At 44.6% G+C, this 18,391-nt stretch overlaps 2 protein-coding genes across 3 annotated transcripts in view; both read right to left on the minus strand.

The window, feature by feature from the left end:
- LOC144688702 (PALM2-AKAP2 fusion protein-like) overlaps positions 1-7,538 on the minus strand; it is a 95,080-nt gene extending 87,542 nt beyond the window's left edge. For both annotated transcript variants that reach the window (XM_078555557.1, XM_078555556.1), the window contains exon 1: positions 7,255-7,538. In XM_078555557.1, the coding sequence (XP_078411683.1) occupies positions 7,255-7,314 (60 nt within the window). In that variant the 5' untranslated portion in view covers positions 7,315-7,538. The remainder of the gene's footprint in view (positions 1-7,254) is intronic.
- Positions 1-18,391, minus strand: part of LOC144688703 (DNA-binding protein RFX2-like) — a 911,596-nt gene that overhangs the window by 605,555 nt on the left and 287,650 nt on the right. The gene's annotated exons all lie outside the window — the stretch shown is intronic.

Here is an 18,391-nt window from a genome sequence, read left to right on the forward strand (position 1 = left end):
CCCAGGTAGATTTGTGAATTCGCTTCCCACTTGGAATATAAAAAGAAGGGGGTTAAAAGTGAGCTGAAAAGCTGCCCCGGTGTCTGTCTGTTGGTGGGTGTTCTGAGACAGAGCAAGAGCTGGAAGTTTGACTCAGGAGTAACAACCACACACAGTACCCGTGCAAATCGTCATTTTGGAGGTATCCAGATCTCTCTCCCCGCTACCGAATTCAACACTACAGGAACTTCAAAACAAGCTTTTCTCTAATGAATTCAACATTACTAGAACCTCAAAACTGACTATTTGTCTACCGGAGTCAACTCTACTGGAACCTTGAATCCGAATATTCATCTACTGGAGCCAATTCTACAGGAATCTCGAATCACAACAGCCGCAGCACTCAATCACCCACGCCCCACGAGTCAAGCATATATATTCACTTACTTCAAGCTAAATTCTTACTTTTAACCTGTTTGACTGTGTATGCATGTGTTTTATCCTTTCTTGCCTTTAGTAGTTAATAAACTTAGTCTTGCCTTTAACTCAAGAAAGCCTGATCAAATTGGTTCCTTCAAGACCAGAACGATTGGGTCTGGGAAAAAGGTATCCGCGAAAGGGATCCATTTTAGATTAAATCTTGTTGCGACCAACAGAGGGTGGGGTAGGGGGGCTGGGCATTGAATAAAGACAGGGAGCCTCCTCACCTGGGGCATGACAATTTGGGGGTGTCCCAGCCAGAAGGTGACAAATTGAGGGATCTCACCTGGATCAACAACTTTGGGGAACCTCACCTGGGAGTGGGTCATAACAAATTATATGGCTGGTCCAGTTTGGTGCCTGGTTAATGTTAACCCCCAGGATGTTGATAGTGGCCCTGATGATTTTGTCACACTTTTAAACTTAACACATAATTGGTTGCTGATGTTTTCTGCATTGCTGTACAGGAAATTTAATGTGATTTTATTTCATGTTACCCCTGATTTAATTTTAACAAGTTTTATTATGACTTCCTTATAGTCTGTTCCAAGAGTATCTATATTATCTTAATCTCCTTTAATACACTGACCTTTCTCCTTATACCTTTTTTAATATCTTTCGCTTATTATCATATTTATCTTCCACCCCTTTATTAGTTTAAAGCTCTATTATTCATCCTTCAACTCAGGCCTTGGTCCCAGCTCAGTTCAGGTGTAGCCCATTCCAGCAGTATAGCTTTTTTCTATCCCAAAAACTGTGTCCCCATCGCAAGAAATGAAACCTTCTCACCACTCCTTCAGCCACTCATTTACTTTTCTGATCTATGTGACCCTTTGCCCAATAAGTTAGTTTACCTAATAATCCGAAGATTACTACCCTCAAGCTCCTGCTTTTTAATTTAGTTCCTAATTTCTGATACTCCTTCCCCTGGATGTTCTCCCTGTTCTTCCTTATGTCAGCCATGGCTCAATGGATAGCAAAAACAGAAAATGCTGAAAAACTCAGTAAGTCTAGCAGCATCTGTGGAGAGAGAAACAGAGTCAATGTATAACCCTTCTTCAGGGTAGCGCACTCGTCTCTGAGTCAGAAGGTTGTAGATTCAAACCCCACTCCAGGACTTGAGCACAACAATCTGGACTGACCCTCCAGTGCAGTACTTGGGGAATGTTGCGCTGTCAGAGATGCTCCCATTCGGATGAAACATTAAACAAAGGCTGCGACTCCTCTCTCAGGTGGATGTAAACAAATCCCATGGCATTACTTTGAAAAAGAGCAGGGAAGTTAGCCTTAGTGTCCTGGCCAATATTTATCCCTCAATAACCATCTCGAAAACAATTATCTAGTCATTATCACCATTACTGTGCGTGTGGGATCTTGCTGTGTGCAAATTGGCTGCCACGTTTCCTACATTACAAGAGTGTCTACATTTCAAAACAAAAAGTAAATCACTGGTAGTAACTGCTTTGAAAAGCCTCTCCATGGACAGTGGGCACTGGAGAAATACTTGGCACACCTGACCACTGCGGTATCCCCACACTGAACCCATTATGTTCGACAGGATCAGCAGTTGAGGAATTGGTGGGCACGTTCTGGAAGGTGGCGTTTAAGGGTCTGCAGTATGACCTGTGGGAGCCAAACTTGGACACTCCTGAACTCCAGGAAACTCTTACGTAAATGTCAGTAACATGACTATGTGACTGATCTGGTAACTGCGAGAGAGTTTGACCTCATTCCTGTCTTCATTCCAATAGGTTGAGTCAGAGACATGCAGAAGCTGCAACTGACAGCAAAAAGCCTGATATTGTAGGGTGTGACACAGTGAAACTTGGGCTGCTGTTCTATACCCTGAACAATCAGGGTAACAGTATCAGGGGCAAAACTTACTCATGGCCTCAGCTTTATACTTCACTGAGTTGTGCATGTTTCAGTGCAATTTTGAGTTGTGCAACTGCTGGATGGGTTATTATGGTGTTACACAGCTAGAAAACTGAATCAACTGGGTGATGGGCTGTCCCATCAACAAATAGACCAGTTTAAAAGCACATCATAACTTTACAATGCCATTGTATACTATTGAGAGGACTCTTGGAGGTTGTGTCCATCAGATGAGATATTAAACTGAGATGATGGGAGGAGGAAAATATCCCATGACATTGTTCAAAGAGTGGCAAGGGATTGTTCATCCACATCCTGGTCAATATTTATTCTTCGACCAACATCATTAAAACAGATTATCTGGTCATTATCACATTTGGTGTTTGTGCGATCTTGCCATGTGTAAATTAGCTGCCGTGTTTCCCTAGATTACAGAAGTTACTAGCACTGTATTGTACATTTAGGTAGCGGTGAATTCCATGTTGGGTTTGGGGAGCAGTGTGTGGTACGTTGGGGAGCAGTGTGTGGTATGTTGGGTTTGGGGAGCAGTGTGTGGTATGTTGGGTTTGGGGAGCAGTGTGTGGTATGTTGGGTTTGGGGAACAGTGTGTGGTATATTGGGTTTGGGGAGCAGTGTGTGGTATATTGGGTTTGGGGAGCAGTGTGCGGTATGTTGGGTTTGGGGAACAGTGTGTGGTATGTTGGGTTTGGGGATCAGTGTGTGGTATGTTGGGTTTGGGGAAGAATGTGTGGTATGTTGGGTTTGGGGAGCAGTGTGCGGTATGTTGGGTTTGGGGAGCAGTGTGCGGTATGTTGGGTTTGGGGAGCAGTGTGCGGTATGTTGGGTTTGGGGAGCAGTGTGTGGTATGTTGGGTTTGGGGAGCAGTGTGTGCTATGTTCGGTTTGGGGAGCAGTGTGCGGTATGTTGGGTTTGGGGAGCAGTGTGTGGTATGTTGGGTTTGGGGAGCAGTGTGCGGTATGTTGGGTTTGGGGAAGAGTGTGTGGTATGTTGGGTTTGGGGAGCAGTTTGTGGTATGTTGGGTTTGGAGAGCAGTGTGTGGTATGTTGGGTTTGGGGAGCAGTGTGTGGTATGTTGGGTTTGGGGAACAGTGTGTGGTATGTTGGGTTTGGGCAGCAGTGTGTGGTATGTTGGGTTTGGGTAACAGTGTGTGGTATGTTGGGTTTGGGCATCAGTGTGTGGTATGTTGGGTTTGGGCAGCAGTATTATATTAGATTTGTCAAACACGATCTGACTTTTACAAATATAAAAATAAAATACTGCAGATGCTGGAGGTCTGAAATAAAAACAGAGAGGGCTGGTAAAGCTCAGCAGGTCTGGTAGCATCTGTGGAGAGAGAAACGGATTTAAAGTTTCAAGTCCAAAATGACTCCTCTTCTTCTAAGAGAGGCAGGAATGTGAGGGGCAGGTGGCACAAAAGGGAAAGTCAGGGATAGGTTAGAGTGCGGGAGAGATTAAATAACAAAGGTGCCATGGAGCCAAAGGCAAAGGAAATGGTAATGATTGTATGAAAGAAACAAATGACTGGTCCTGAGAAAATGTGAATAGCAAAATAAAGGTCAGCACTATCTGAAAGCAAAATACAATATAAGAGGATACAGACTGGCACTTGGGGATAAAAATCAAAATGGAGGAGAGAGTTCATGGTCTGAAGTTGTTGAACTCAATATTGAGCCCAGAAGGCTGTAAAGTGTCTAATTGGACGATGAGCTGCTATTCCTCCAGCTTGTGTTGGGCTTCACTGGAACATTGTAACAGGCTGAGGACAGAAATGTGAGCATGAGAGGAAGATGGTGAATTGAAACGGCGAGTGACCAGAAGGTCGGGGCTATGCTTGCGGACTGAGTGAAGGTGTTCCACAAAGCTGTCACTCAGTCTGTGTTTGGTCTCCCCAGTGTAGAGCATTGTGAGCAGCGAATGCAGTGGACCAAATGGAAAGAAATACAAATATATTGCTGCTTCACCTGGAAGGAATATTTGGGGCCTTGGACAGTGAGGAGGTAAAGGGACAGGTGTTGGACCTCTTGAGATTGCATGGAAAGGTGCCTTGGGAAAGGGATGGGATGTTGGGGATGATGAGGGAGTGAATCAGGGTGTTACAGAGGGAATAGTCCCTATGGAATGCTGATAGGAGAGGGGAGGGGAAGATGCATTTTGTGGTGGCATCATGCTGGAGTTGGCGGAGATGGTGTAGGATAAGTTTTGAATGTGGAGGCTGGTGGGGTGGAAATGAGGGCAAGAGAAACTCTATCATGGTTCTGGAGGGAAGGAAAGGGGTGAGGGCAGAAGTGTGGGAAATGGATCAGACACAGTCGAAGGCTATTTTACAAATCCATGCTTGTTTTCTTCATTTAACTCTAATCTCTCCAAGTCCCTTCCTGATTATTGTTTCTAAAACTTTACCCACCACTGATGTTAAACTGACTGGCCTGTAGTTATTAGGAATCTCCTTATAGCCTTTCTTGAATAAAGGTGTCACATTTGCTACTTTCCAATCCTCTGACACCTCCCCCATTTCCAAGGAATACTTGAAGATTATTGCAAACCTTTCAACTTTCTTCATCACGACTTCCCTTAGCATTCTAGGCTGTAAGCCTATCCAGTCCAGGTGACTTATCCACTCTCACCAGCTTTATAGCACATCCTGCATAACAATTTTCACCCCATTCATGACCTCTACAGTCTTTGCTTCTACCCATACTTTGTCAGCATCCTCTTCAGCTTGTGAGCACGGTCAATGGGCTCAGGTGAGGTGAAGACGATGTTACAGAGGTGAAAGTTGAGCAGTATTTGTGATGGAGAGAATATGAGGTCGAAATCTTCAGTCAAATAGGAAACTGATGTTGCAAACAATCTCTTTCAGGCTGAGACATTGGCCAACAAGGGTAATGGGATCAGTGAATGGCTGATCCAATGGCATCATTAACCCGCTGGGTGGGTTATAATGACCCTGCGCCCAGCCACCCCCCCCACTCCATGAGATTGTCTCCCACATTGTAAACTGAAGCTGATGTCCCTTCACAGAAGTGGACCTGCTCTCCCCACCCAGTCTGGGCTTACATATGACTCCAGTCCCACACTATGGCTGACTCTTAATGCCCTCAGGGCAATCAGGGAAGGACAATAAATGCTGGCTTGCCACACTCTGGCCCACATCCTATGATCAAGCAATGTTCTCCATACAATACTAATCCCACTCTTCCAACAGTTCAGTGTACATTTCCAGTGCCTGCACTCATTCAAAGGAGATGCGTGTGTATGTTGTTTATTTGGTCTGATTTTAGGAGTTTTCACTCCCAGTGAGGAGTCACACTTGGCAGGAGCTCCTACTGGAAATTTGGCCATGTGGTGCCACAACTCTGTGCCCATTGTGGGCAGGCAATCATGGGAACATAAGCTCTAATTTCAAAGACACGCTTACTCTTGTTGAACCCTGTTAAACTACCTTGACAGTTCTTGGAATGATAGTGCTCTTACCTCTGAGTCAGAAAGTTTTGGGTTCAAGCCCAATTTCAGAGACCTGTGCGCACAATCTAGGCTGACACTCCAGTGCAGTAGTGAAGAGGTGCTGCCCTGTTGGAGGTGCTGACCTGTGCGTTGTATGTAAGTAAAGGCTGTAGTGGAAGTAAAAGACCCCATGACATTAATCAAAGAAATGTAGGGAGTTGTCCAGGTGCGCTGGGTACCAATGGTTTCTTAATAGTTTCACAAAAAAACAGATTGATGGACCACTTATCTCATTTACTCTTTTAAATTTGGTCTTGGGACATGGGTGGCATTGATAAGGCCAAATCTATTCCAATTCCTCATTGCCCTGAAGCAGTAAGAGGTTGTGCTGTGTACAAATTAGCTGCAGTATTTGTCAACATGGCACCAGTGACTACATCAGACGTAGTCCAGTAATGCTTTCATAGTTTAGGGGCCTCCACATAAATGCAAGTTCCTTCTCTCATATTATTATTAAGATGTTTACACCCTCCTCAGCTCTTTTCCAGAAGTGGTTTGGACTGTACGTCTTACCAAAGCTTAGAGTAGAATTTTACTCACTGACTTGTAACAGGGTGGGAGTATCAGCCCCAATCCATCTGCCCCTTAAAGCAAGTAGGTTATTCACCCAGCATCAACATCAAAATTGTATATTTATAGAGCATCTTTATTATAATAAAAAACCCCCAAGGTGCTTCACAGGAGCATTACAAAACAAAATATGACACGGAGTCATACAAGGTGAGACAACCAAAAACATGGTCAAAGAGGTAAATTTTAAGGAGCATTTGAAAGGCGAAAAGAGAGCTAGATGGGCAGAGAATTTTAGGAAGGAAATTCCAGAGCTTAGAACCTGGGCAGCCGAAGGAATGATCACCAATGGTAGAGCGATGGAAATTGGGGTGCACAAGAGGCCAGAATTAGAGGAGCACAGATAGCTCAGAGAATTATAGAGGAGATTAGAGAGGAAGGGGCGAGGCCATGAAAGGATTTGAAAACAAGAATGAGAATTTTTAAATCAAGCTGTTGCTTAACGTGGGACCAATGCCAATGAGAACTGAGGAGATAGGGAAATGGGGCTTTGGTGTGAGTTAGGGCATAGTTTTAGATGGAGGATATAATATAGAGACCAGTTAGGTGTTGAAATAGTCGTGCCTATAGGTAACAAAGGCATTAATAAGGGCTCAGCAACAGGTGAGGTGTGATGGAGTCGAGTAATGCTAAGGAGGTGGATGGAGCGGATATGTGGTCGGAAGATTGGTTAGGAAATTGACAATAATCTGTATTCTCCCACATTACCATGAAGGCCTGATGAATGTGGCTGGCTTATTAAATTTACAATCACATCATAAAACAGCAGCCCATGCAAAAGAGAATCAGTACAAAATTGAAATAATTAAACCTCTAAATTCTTACCTTACTCCTTTGGTCTATTGTTTGACACAGTGCCTGCCAAGGATGAGTATACTTAAACATCTTTGCCTTTGATTTCTCTTTTTGTCTCTTGCTTCTTAAACGATTTCAGTCCTTTTCTCATCAGAATATGCACGTCCCTCTCAGAGTAGCTGAGTAACTCCTGACAGCTCCCAATGTAACAGCTCCTAATGTTTCTATTCATCTAGCCTGCAGAGTTTAGAGAGGATGATATACTTTTGTACTTGTCTCAGGAATTTGCAACCTATCAGGTTACTTGTTTCCTTTTCACTGTTTTTTCCCCCACAGTCTCCTTCCCCTGATACACTTCACTATATGGTGCCAAACTTGTTCAGTCACTTATTATCTGGAGGAGAATGTGTCAGAAGCAACCTAGTGCAAATATTTCAGTTGATCCATAAACACATTCCAACACAGGGTGGGGAATAGTATAACAGGTGGAATACAGTGACTCTCACAAAGCAAGGACACGTCAGAGATAAGAGATACGCCAAAAAGAGACAGGACATCTCCAAGAGGAGAAGGAGATAGAGAGGAGCACTCACAACAGAGAGAACAGGAGGAGAGAAGTGCCTTTGCAAAGAAGGTCTGGAGAGAGATGCAGTAATTTTTGTTGAGGTTCATCCCGAGCAGCGCGGTGACACAGGACTCTGTGCTCTATGGGCTGTTCCCAGGGACACACACCGAGACAAACATCAACTGCAGCTGGAGGATCATCAACTCGGTGAAAGATGCTCTTTGGTCTGCCCGAAACTTGTTGGTCTTCCAGTGCAAAGAGTTGTCCCCGACCAAGTGTTGCAGACTGGCACATTCCAAGGTCCAGGACTACATGCTGAGGGACGCAGTAAAGCTTGGGGCAGCCGCCGCAAAGGCCCAATGGGGAGAAGTCACTAAGGACTTTCAGCCATAGTGCACAGGGGGCTGGGAATTGTATAGACCCCTTGGGCTGTATGACTCATGTTGAATGTATGCAGTGAATATTACACGTATGACAATTGTATCGAAGCACCTCAGGATGCAACATGATCTAGGTAGAAAACTTGAATAGCATTGCACTTTCTGTGATGGCCATTTTGAAATATTCTTTTAGCATATTTACGAATAAAGTATATTTTTGTAAAAAGAAAAATAGAGAGAACAGGAGGAGAGAAAGGAGATCCCCTAACAGAGAGATCAGGACAGAGAGAGAGAGAGAGAAGCACTCCCAATAGAGAGATCAGGACGCAGAGAGAAGGAGAGAGAGAAAGACCTTGAGGAAGACTAGTGTAGAAATTGCAGGGGCACTGGCAGAAATATTTAAAATGTCCTTAGCCACGGGTGAGGTGCCGGAGGATTGGAGGGTAGCTCATGTTGTTCCGTTGTTTAAAAAAGGCTCCAAAAGTAAACCAGGTAATTACAGGCCAGTGAGCCTGACGTCAGTAGTAGGTAAATTATTGGAAGGTGTTCTGAGAGATCGGATATATAATTATTTGGACAGCCAAGGGCTGATTAAGGATAGTCAGCATGGCTTTGTGCGTGGTAGGTGGTGTTTAACGAACCTTGTAGAGTTTTTCGAGGAGGTTACCAAGAAAGTAGATGAAGGAAAGGCTGTGGATATTATCTACATGGACTTTAGTAAGGCCTTTGACAAGGTCCCACATGGGAGGTTAGTTAAGAAGGTTCAGACACTTGGTATCCATGGAGAGGTTGTAAACTGGATTCGAAATTGGCTGTGTGGGAGAAGACAGAGAGTGGTAGTGGATGATTGCTTCTCAGACTGGAGGTCTGTGACTAGTGGTGTGCCTCAGGGATCTGTGTTGGGACCATTGTTGTTTGTTGTCTATATCAATGATTTGGATGATAATGTGGTGAATTGGATCAGCAAGTTTGCTGATGACACTAAGATTGGAGGCGTTGTGGACAGCGAGGAAGGCTTTCAAAGCTTGCAGAGGGATCTGGACCAACTGGAAAAATGGGCCAGAAAATGGCAGATGGAATTTAATGCGGAAAAGTATGAGGTGTTGCATTTTGGAAGGTCAAACCAAGGTAGGACATACACAGTAAATGGTAGGGCACTGAGGAGTGCGGAGGAACAAAGGGATCTGGGAGTTCAGATACATAATTCCCTGAAAGTGGCATCACAGTTAGACAGGGTTGTAAAGAAAGCTTTTGGCATACTGGCCTTCATAAATCAAAGTATTGAGTATAGGAGTTGGGATGTTATGGTGAGGTTGTATAAGACATTGGTGAGGCCAACTTTGGAGTATTGTGTGCAGTTCTGGTCGCCTAACTATAGGCAGGATATCAGTAAGATTGAGAGAGTGCAGAGAAGATTTACTAAGATGTTGCCAGGTCTTAAGGAGTTGAGTTACAGGGAAAGATTAAACAGGTTAGGACTTTATTCCTTGGAGCGTAGAAGAATGATAGAAGTTTACAAAATTATGAGGGGTATAGACAGAGTAAATGCGAGTAGGCTCTTTCCACTTAGATTAGGAGAGATAAACACGAGAGGACATGGCTTTAGGGTGAAAGGGAAAAGGTTTAGGGGGAACATTAGGGGGAACTTCTTCACTCAGAGAGTGGTGAGAGTGTGGAACGAGCTACTATCTGACGTGGTAAATGCAGGCTCACTCTTAAGTTTTAAGAATAAATTGGATAGATACATGGATGGAAGAGGTCTGGAGGGTTATGGACTAGGTGCAGGTCAATGGGACTAGCAGAATAATATTTCGGCACAGACTAGAAGGGCCGAATGGCCTGTTTTCTGTGCTGTAGTGTTCTATGGTTCTAAAGTGACAAACGTTCCCAATAGAAAGAACAGGACAGAAAGACAAAGAGAGGGGTTAGAAAGAGAGAGAGAGAGCACGAAAGCGCGGATTACTTCTAATAGAGAGAACAGGACACAGGGAGAAAGAGAGATGGAGAGAAAGAGAAGTACTCCCAATAAGAGGAGAGGACCTGTCAGAGAGGGTGAAAGGGAGCACTGACAATTGAGAGGACATGTCAAAGAGGGGTCAGTATTAGGACCACTGCTCTTTTTGGTATATATTAATGATCCAGACTTGGGTATACAGGGCATAATTTCAAAGTTTTCAGATCATAGAGAACTCAGAAATATAGTAAACAATGAGGATGGTTGCGACAGATTCAAACAGACATAGACAGAATGAAATAGGCCGATTTCTGGGAAGTGTGATGTGTTGCGTTTCGGAAAGAAGAATAAGGAGAGGCAATATAAATGGATGGTACAATTTTAAAGAGGGTGCATAAACGGAGAGATCTGAGGGTGTATGTAGGTAACAATTTGAAGGTGGTAGGTGGGTGCAGGGGGACCGTCTGCTGCTCAGTATCCCAGCTCAAACAGTGGAAAATCTGCCCACTCATTCTCCCAACAGTCACCGAGATCAGGGTCACCATATGTGTCCTTGGAAAGTTTGCTCCAGCTGCACTTTGTTGCTCTGCTATCCAACATAAAAAGAAACTGAAAGCCAAACACAAGTGATGTACTATAAACACCCTGAACTCAGGAAGTACCCATTGATGTGGTTAAAAGATTAGGGGCTAATTGACTGAGTACTTTCGAGCTGCTGCAAACTCTCAGGTTTTTAAAATTCTTTCTCTGAATGTATCACTGGCTAGGCCAGCATTTATTGCCCAATGCCAGTTGCCCTTGAAAGATGCTGGTGAGCTGCCTTCTTGAACCGCTGCAGTCCATGTGATGTAGGTACACCCACAGTGCTGTTAGGAAGGGAGTTCCAGGATTTTGAACCAGTGACAGTGAAGGAACGGCAATATGTTTCCAAGTCAGGATGGTAGGTGACTTGGAGAGGAACTCGCAGGTGATGATGTTCCCATCTATCTGCTGCCCTTGTCCTTCTAGGTGGTAGTGATCGTGGGTTTGGAAGGTGCTGTCAGAAAATTGGTTATATGTTATACAACTGGAGCACATTAGCCCACTATTCCTCCTGAATTTCTCTGCACACCGCTAGTGTACTCCCCATGCGATTGAGCCTGTTACCGCTAGTGTACTCCCCATGCGATTGTGCCTATTACCGCTAGTGTCCTCCCCATGTGATGGTGCCTATTACCGCTAGTACTCCCCATGCGATTGTGCCTATTACCGCTAGTGTACTCCCCATGGGATTGTGCCTATTACCACTAGTGTACTCCTCATGCGATTGTGCCTATTACTGCTAGTGTACTCCCCATGCGATTGTGCCTATTGCCGCTAGTGTACTCCCCATGCGATTGTGCCTATTGCCGCTAGTGTACTCCCCATGCGATTGTGTCTATTGCTGCCAGTGTACTCCCCATGCGATTGTGCCCATTACCACTAGTGTACTCCACATGCGATTGTGTCTATTATCGCCAGTGTACTCCCCACGCGATTGTGCCCATTACCACTAGTGTACTCCCCATGTGATTGTGTCTATTGCCGCTAGCATACTCCCCATGCGATTGTGCCTATTACCGCTAGTGTACTCCCCATGTGATTGTGCTTATTGCCGCTAGTGTACTCCCCATGCGATTGTGCCTATTGCCGCTAGCGTACTCCCCATGTAATTGTGTCTATTACCGCTAGCGTACTCCCCATGTGATTGTATATATTACCGCTAGTGTACTCCCCATGCGATTGTGCCTATTACCACTAGTGTACTCCCCATGTGATTGTGTCTATTACCGCTAGCGTACTCCCCATGTGATTGTGTCTATTACCGCTAGTGTACTCCCCATGCGATTGTGCTTATTACCGCTAGCGTACTCCCCATGCGATTGTGTCTATTACCGCTAGTGTACGCCCCATGCGATTGCACCTATTACCTCTGGTGTACTCCCCATGCGATTGTGCCTATTGCCGCTAGTGTACTCCCCATGCAATTGTATCTATTACTGCTAGTGTACTCCCCATGTGATTGTGTCTATTACTGCTAGTGTATCCCCCATGCGATTGTGTCTATTACTGCTAGCGTACTCCCCATGCGGTTGTGCCTATTACCACTAGTGTACTCCCTATGCGATTGTGCCTATTACCGCTAGTGCTCCCCATGCGATTGTGCCTATTACCGCTAGTGTACTCCCCATGCGATTGTGTCTATTACCGCCAGTGTTCTCCCCATGCGATTGTGTCTCATGCTGGCCATATAGAGGCTGGAGTGAGGGTGGAGACAGAATCATCTAGACAGGTCAACTCTTTAACGTTTCTGCTGCATTTCATTGCCTACACTTCTGAGCAGGGAACCTACGGATTCCTGGAATGAAACAGGAAATTTTCCCTTTGCTGAGATGTCATATTAAGAGAGACAGTGGTCTGGTGCTGGCTCCTAGCTTGCCTCTAGCTCTATATGCCCTTATTTTTCTTAACAGCCTTTAAGTGGATGCCTGTCAAATGTCTCCTGGAAGTCCATGTAAATGATATTTATAGACACTCCTTAATCTTCCATTTTAGTTACCTCCTCAAAAAATTCAACTAAGTTCATTATTTAGCCCCTACAAATCCATGCTAGTTCTCTCTGATTAGCTTATTGTCCAACTGGTTAGTCATTCTCTCCTTGATAACATATGATGATAGAATTTTCCCAGGTCAGCAACTCCTGTATTTATCCTTCAACAGTGTTCTGCACTGGTCCCCCACAACAGACACATACACAGCCCAGCTGCTAACTCAGGAGGGAGCCTTTCTTTGCACACCCCCTTGCTCTCTCAGTACATCACAAGCTAATCCACTTCTTGGATGACACTCATTGCACCTTTAAACATACAAGCATATGAATTAGGAGCAGGAGTAGGCCATTTGGCCCCTTGAGCCTGCTCCGCCATTCAATAAGGTCGTGGTTGATCTGATTATGGCCTCAACTCCACATTCGCACCTACCCCTGATACCCTTTGACTCCCTTGTTAGTCAAGGATCCACCTACCACAGCCTGAAAAACATTCAGTGACCCTGCCTCCACCACCCTTTGGGGCAGAGAGTTCGACAGACCCTCTGAGGGAAAAAATTTCTCCCCATCTCTGTCTTAAATGGGAGGCCCCTTATTTTAAAACTGTGTCCCCTAGTTCTAGTCTCTCCCACAAGGGGAAACATCCTTTCAGCATCCACCCTGTCAAGTCCCCTCAGAATCTTCTAAACTCCAATGGATTCAGGCCCAGCCTGTCCAACTTTTCCTCATAGGATAACCCCCCATCCGAGGAATCAGTTGAGTGAACTTTCTCTGAACCGCTTCTAATGCAATTATGCCCTTTCTTAAATCAGGAGACCAGGACTGTGCACAATACTCCAGATGTGGGGCAGGAATGTTAGGTCGGCATGCGGGTGCAATCGGCAGGCCCGCGAGCAGCCAGGGAACGGACCACCGCCCGAGATCGGCCTCCGACTGCGACTTCACACTGGCTGGCCAATTAGTGGGGTGGGGGCAGGAAGAGGGTGGGCATTGACGTAAGTACGGGCGAGCGCTGAATGAAAGCTCCCTGAAGGCAGAGAGCTGCCTCAGGGAACTGAAGACTTCAAACAATTAAATGAAGATTGTAAAATCATGAAAATTCTGCCCATACGTTTTTTTAAATTTAATAACGGAAACCTCATCCCGCCCTTGGATGAGGTTTCATCAAAAATGCAAAGTCCGCCTGGCAGATTCACCCGTCTGCCAACCGTAATGTTGGACGGACCACAAAAAATCGGGGACAATTGGAACTCTAACAACTTTAATTGTCGGCAGGCATGTTTCTGACACTCGCGTGCACCCACCGACCGAAATGTCGCGTGAGTGCGGGATGACTTCAGCACTCTCGCCCGACACTATCTCATGCGATTTCGCGTCCGATCGGGTTGGGCACATGCTCACATGCCAACCTAAACACTCTGACCATGGTCTCATCAACACCCTAGACAACTGTAGCAAAACTTCCCTACTTTTATATTCCATTCCCTCTTACAATAAACAACAACAACCCATTTGCCTTCCTAATCGCTTGCTGTACCTGCACTCTAACTTTATCTGATTCATGTACCAGGACACCCAGATCCCTCTGTGACGCAGAGTTCTGCAATCTCTCTCCATTTAGATAGTATATTGCTTTTCTATTCTTCCTGCCAAAGTAGAGAAGTTCACATTTTCCCACATTATACTCCATCTGCCAAATTATTTGTCCACTCAGGTAATCTATCTATATCCCTTTGCAGACTCCTTTTGCCTTCTTCACAACTTACTTTAATGGGAGGCAGACAGGAAAATAGAATTGAGACCACAACCTGATCAGTCATGATCTTATTGAATGGAGGAAAAGGCTCAAGGGGCCGTCCCTTCATCTGTCATTGATGTAAACTGTAAATAGTTGGGTCACCAGCGCTGATCCCTGTGGTGCCCACTCATCACATCTTTCCAACCCCAACAACCCCACCCCCACCCCCACTGACCCCACCCCCGACCCCCCCCCACCCCCAGGAACATTCTCTGCAGATGGGTAAGAATCTTTACAAGGTCTCCCAATGCACGCTTGCACGCTGTCTGATCTTGTGCTGTTTATGGATAAACAGTGGCCAACTGCATAATAAGGGTAAGGCTCAGCGGTTAGTATTACAACAATCCCCTTATAATTGTAGGCAAAAGGAGGCAATGTATGAAAACAGATGGGGAGACAGCAGAATCCTGTTTTCACAATGGAGTATTAATACCCCTCCCATGTGACTAAAAGTTATTACCTCCCAGGGCCCTCATTTACCATGTGAGTCGGGGGGTGGGAGCGGTAATATTACTCCTGAGAGGGTTATGGCCAGTGAGTGAGTGACAGGGAAATACACTCCATAGCCTCAGGGCAGAACAAGACTTTGAGCAGTTCCAGTGAGCTAGAACACTCTAGTTTTCTGAGTGAAACTAGAATTAAAATTTCACTTGAAAGTCCAAAGTGCTTGTTCAGGTAAAGTAATTTGTAGCTTCAATAGCAGCACATAAATGGTCCCCTCAGTGTGGTAGCTGCCTCAGGGTTAACTTCCTGCAGCTAATTGGAAGTGGCAGTCAGAGAAGGGGTGAAACATGTCCTGCCTCATTCACCTGAAGTCAGTTGGATTTGCTTAGTGTGGATGGTGTGGTTGTGGTCTCAATTCTATTTTCCTGTCTGCCTCGCGTTAAAGTAAGTAGTGAAGAAGGCAAAAGGAGTCTGCAAAGGGATATAGATAGATTACATGAGTGGACAAATAATTTGGCAGATGGAGTATAATGTGGGAAAATGTGAACTTCTCCACTTTGGCAGGAAGAATAGAAAAGCAATATACTATCTAAATGGAGAGAGATTGCAGAACTCTGCGGTACAGAGGGATCTGGGTGTCCTGGTACATTAATCAGATAAAGTTAGAGTGCAGGTTGCTAAAGGAAGTGGGAATGGAAATAGCAGAAGGATTTGCCATAATCTTCCAATCTTCCCTAGATATGGGAGAGGTGCCAGAGGATTGGAGAGTAGCAAATGTGACATCCTTATTCAAGAAGGCGTGTAAGGAAATTCCTGGTTAGTACAGGCCAGTCAATTTAACATCAGTGATGGGTAAGGTTTTAGAAACAATAATCAAGAAAAAAATTAACAGGCACTTGGAAAGGTTTGAGTTAAGGAGAGCCAGCATGGATTTGTAAAAGGCCGATCATGTTTGACAAATCTGATTGAATTTTTTGATGAAGTAACAGAGAAGATTAATGAAGGGAATGTGGTTGATCTTGTTCATAAGGATTTTAAAGAAGCGTTTGACCCGGTACTATGTATAAAGGCTGATTAACAAAATTGAGGCTCACGGAAGAGGAGTCTCAATGTATGTTTGGATAAAACAGCTTAAGGACAAAAAACAGTTGTGGTAAATGGTTAGTTTTCACACTGAAGTATGTTAGATTGTGGTATTCACCAACGGTCAGTGCTAGGACCACTGTTTCTTTCGATATATATAAATGACTTGGGTATTGGAATACAGAGTGTCATGCCCAGTGAAGGCGTGTCCTCCTCATAACTTTAAATATGGGCTCTGTCTTCATATAGAAATTTCTGGAGCTGTCTTTTATTTAAGATGGACATTGACAAACTGCTAAGATGGCTGCCAAGAGGTCAAATGATTTTTGCTTATTCAACAGACTATCTCAAGCTTCTGGAAAGTTATAATTGAATCACCCTGGGTTGTGGGGTGGGAGGGAGCTCCCCCTGGAATGGACATATCCAGACAGCACTTCTTTGTGGAATTCACATCTGCCTTTGTTTGAAGCTTACTCATAACATAGAGTTAATACACTCTGAGACTCTACGTCTCCAGGCTTGCAATTCAACAAAGGAAAGTTGCCCTTTGGTAATACAGAACGTGAGTATTGCTGAAAAAAGATATTTTGTCAAAGCTTTTCATATTTCACTCATCAGGACACTCACAAGAATAGCAATGTCAGGGGAAGCAACAAGTTTATACAGTATGAGATGAGAGTGCTGATTGGTTGGCAAGTGGACTCTGATTGGTAAAGGCGTTGCCATGGAGATTACACCAGTTAATGGTGACGGACAATTAACCACCAAGCATTGTTTGAAATTTAAACCAGGCAGCTTGACTCTGATTGGTCAAGGCATTTCCCTGAGGAATGAACCAGCGAATGGCTATCACTTATTTTGTTTAGCTGAAACAGGCGCAATGTGTGCACGTGTTCTTTCTGTCTGCAAAGAACAAGGCCATGTGTATTAATGTACGTAGCTTCTAGTACATGTAAATTTATCACACTGCAAGCCCAACTGATAATCTTAAATTGGTTGTCAGCGTAGTTCTTAGCACACTAAGGATTATTTAGCAAATGTTGTCCAGTCGCGGAATCACATACAATGTTGGACACTGTGTTTTGAGTTTTTCAAGCACAGGCTGGTTGGGTATGGTCTGTACATTGCCCATTGCAAACAGCCAAACAGCGGAAGAGACATGCTTTGATATGATCTGCCAGTCTTTGGGATGTACGGCCTACATACCTAGCATCATACTGGCACTGAAATTTTTTTCATATCCCACATTACTCATTTGCATGATAAGCAGAACGTCTTTTTGGTTTGACAACAGCATCCTGTTAGTGGCGAATACCATTTGTGTTGCTGCTGCATAGTAGCAGCGTGAAACAGCTAGCTTCACCTGTTGCTCAAATTTTTGAGATACCTTGCCCTTCCACCCTGAGGTAGACTGGGCACTTTTCAGGGCCGAAAGTGACGGCCTTAGACCTGTTCATGAGTTTGTGTGATATACGGTGCGAAATGATCTGATCAGGGTAGCCATTATCCCACAGAATGTCTTTGATGCACTTATTTCAGCACCAAGCTTGCATGGTGAACAAATGGCTCAGGCCCTATTTACAAGATTGCTGATAAGAAGTGTGTGGAACTGTAAACGTCTGTATTGACCAACCTGAAAAGTGGCCAAGCTGCTGCTGGGGTTCTTTAAGTTGACCACACACCAAAAGGGGCTTAGAAGCACAAACATCCAGCTTTCCAAAAATAAACCATACTGATTACGGACAGTAAGGGAAGGAAACTGGAGGAGTGACAAAGTGAGGATGCTACCAATTGACTGCAACAGGACACAGATAGGCTAGCAGAAGGAGCAGAAAAGTGGCAAATGGAATTTAATATAGAGCAGAGCATCAAGGCAGAAAGGATAGAGAGAGCTAATGCAGACTTAATGGCACTGTTCTAAAGAGTGAGCAGGAACGGACCGACCTGGGGATTCATGTGCATCGATCTTTGAAGGTGGCAGGACAAATTGAGGGAATGGTTAGAAAAGCATGTGAGATCTTGGGCTTCATAAATAGAAAAGGACACTTTAGGAAGGAAGTGAGGGTCCTTGAGAGGGTGCAGAGGAGATTTACCAGAATGGTTCCAGAGATGAGGGATTTTAGCTACAAGGTTAGGTTAGGGAAGCTGGAGCTGTTCTTCCTAGAACAAAGGAGATTGAGGAGACAGCTGATGGAGGCGTACAAGGTTAAGACTGGATAGCTGATCGTACATGGACTAGGGGACAGAGATTTAACGTTTTGAACAAAAGATGCATGGGGGATTATGGGGAAGAATGTATTTATGCAGTAAATGGTAATGACCTGAACTCGCTGTCCAAGAGGGTGGTGGATGTGGAAACAATCAATGATTTCAAAAG

This window comes from Cetorhinus maximus, chromosome 13 (assembly GCF_964194155.1).
Source record: "Cetorhinus maximus chromosome 13, sCetMax3.hap1.1, whole genome shotgun sequence".
Lineage (NCBI taxonomy): Eukaryota > Metazoa > Chordata > Chondrichthyes > Lamniformes > Cetorhinidae > Cetorhinus > Cetorhinus maximus.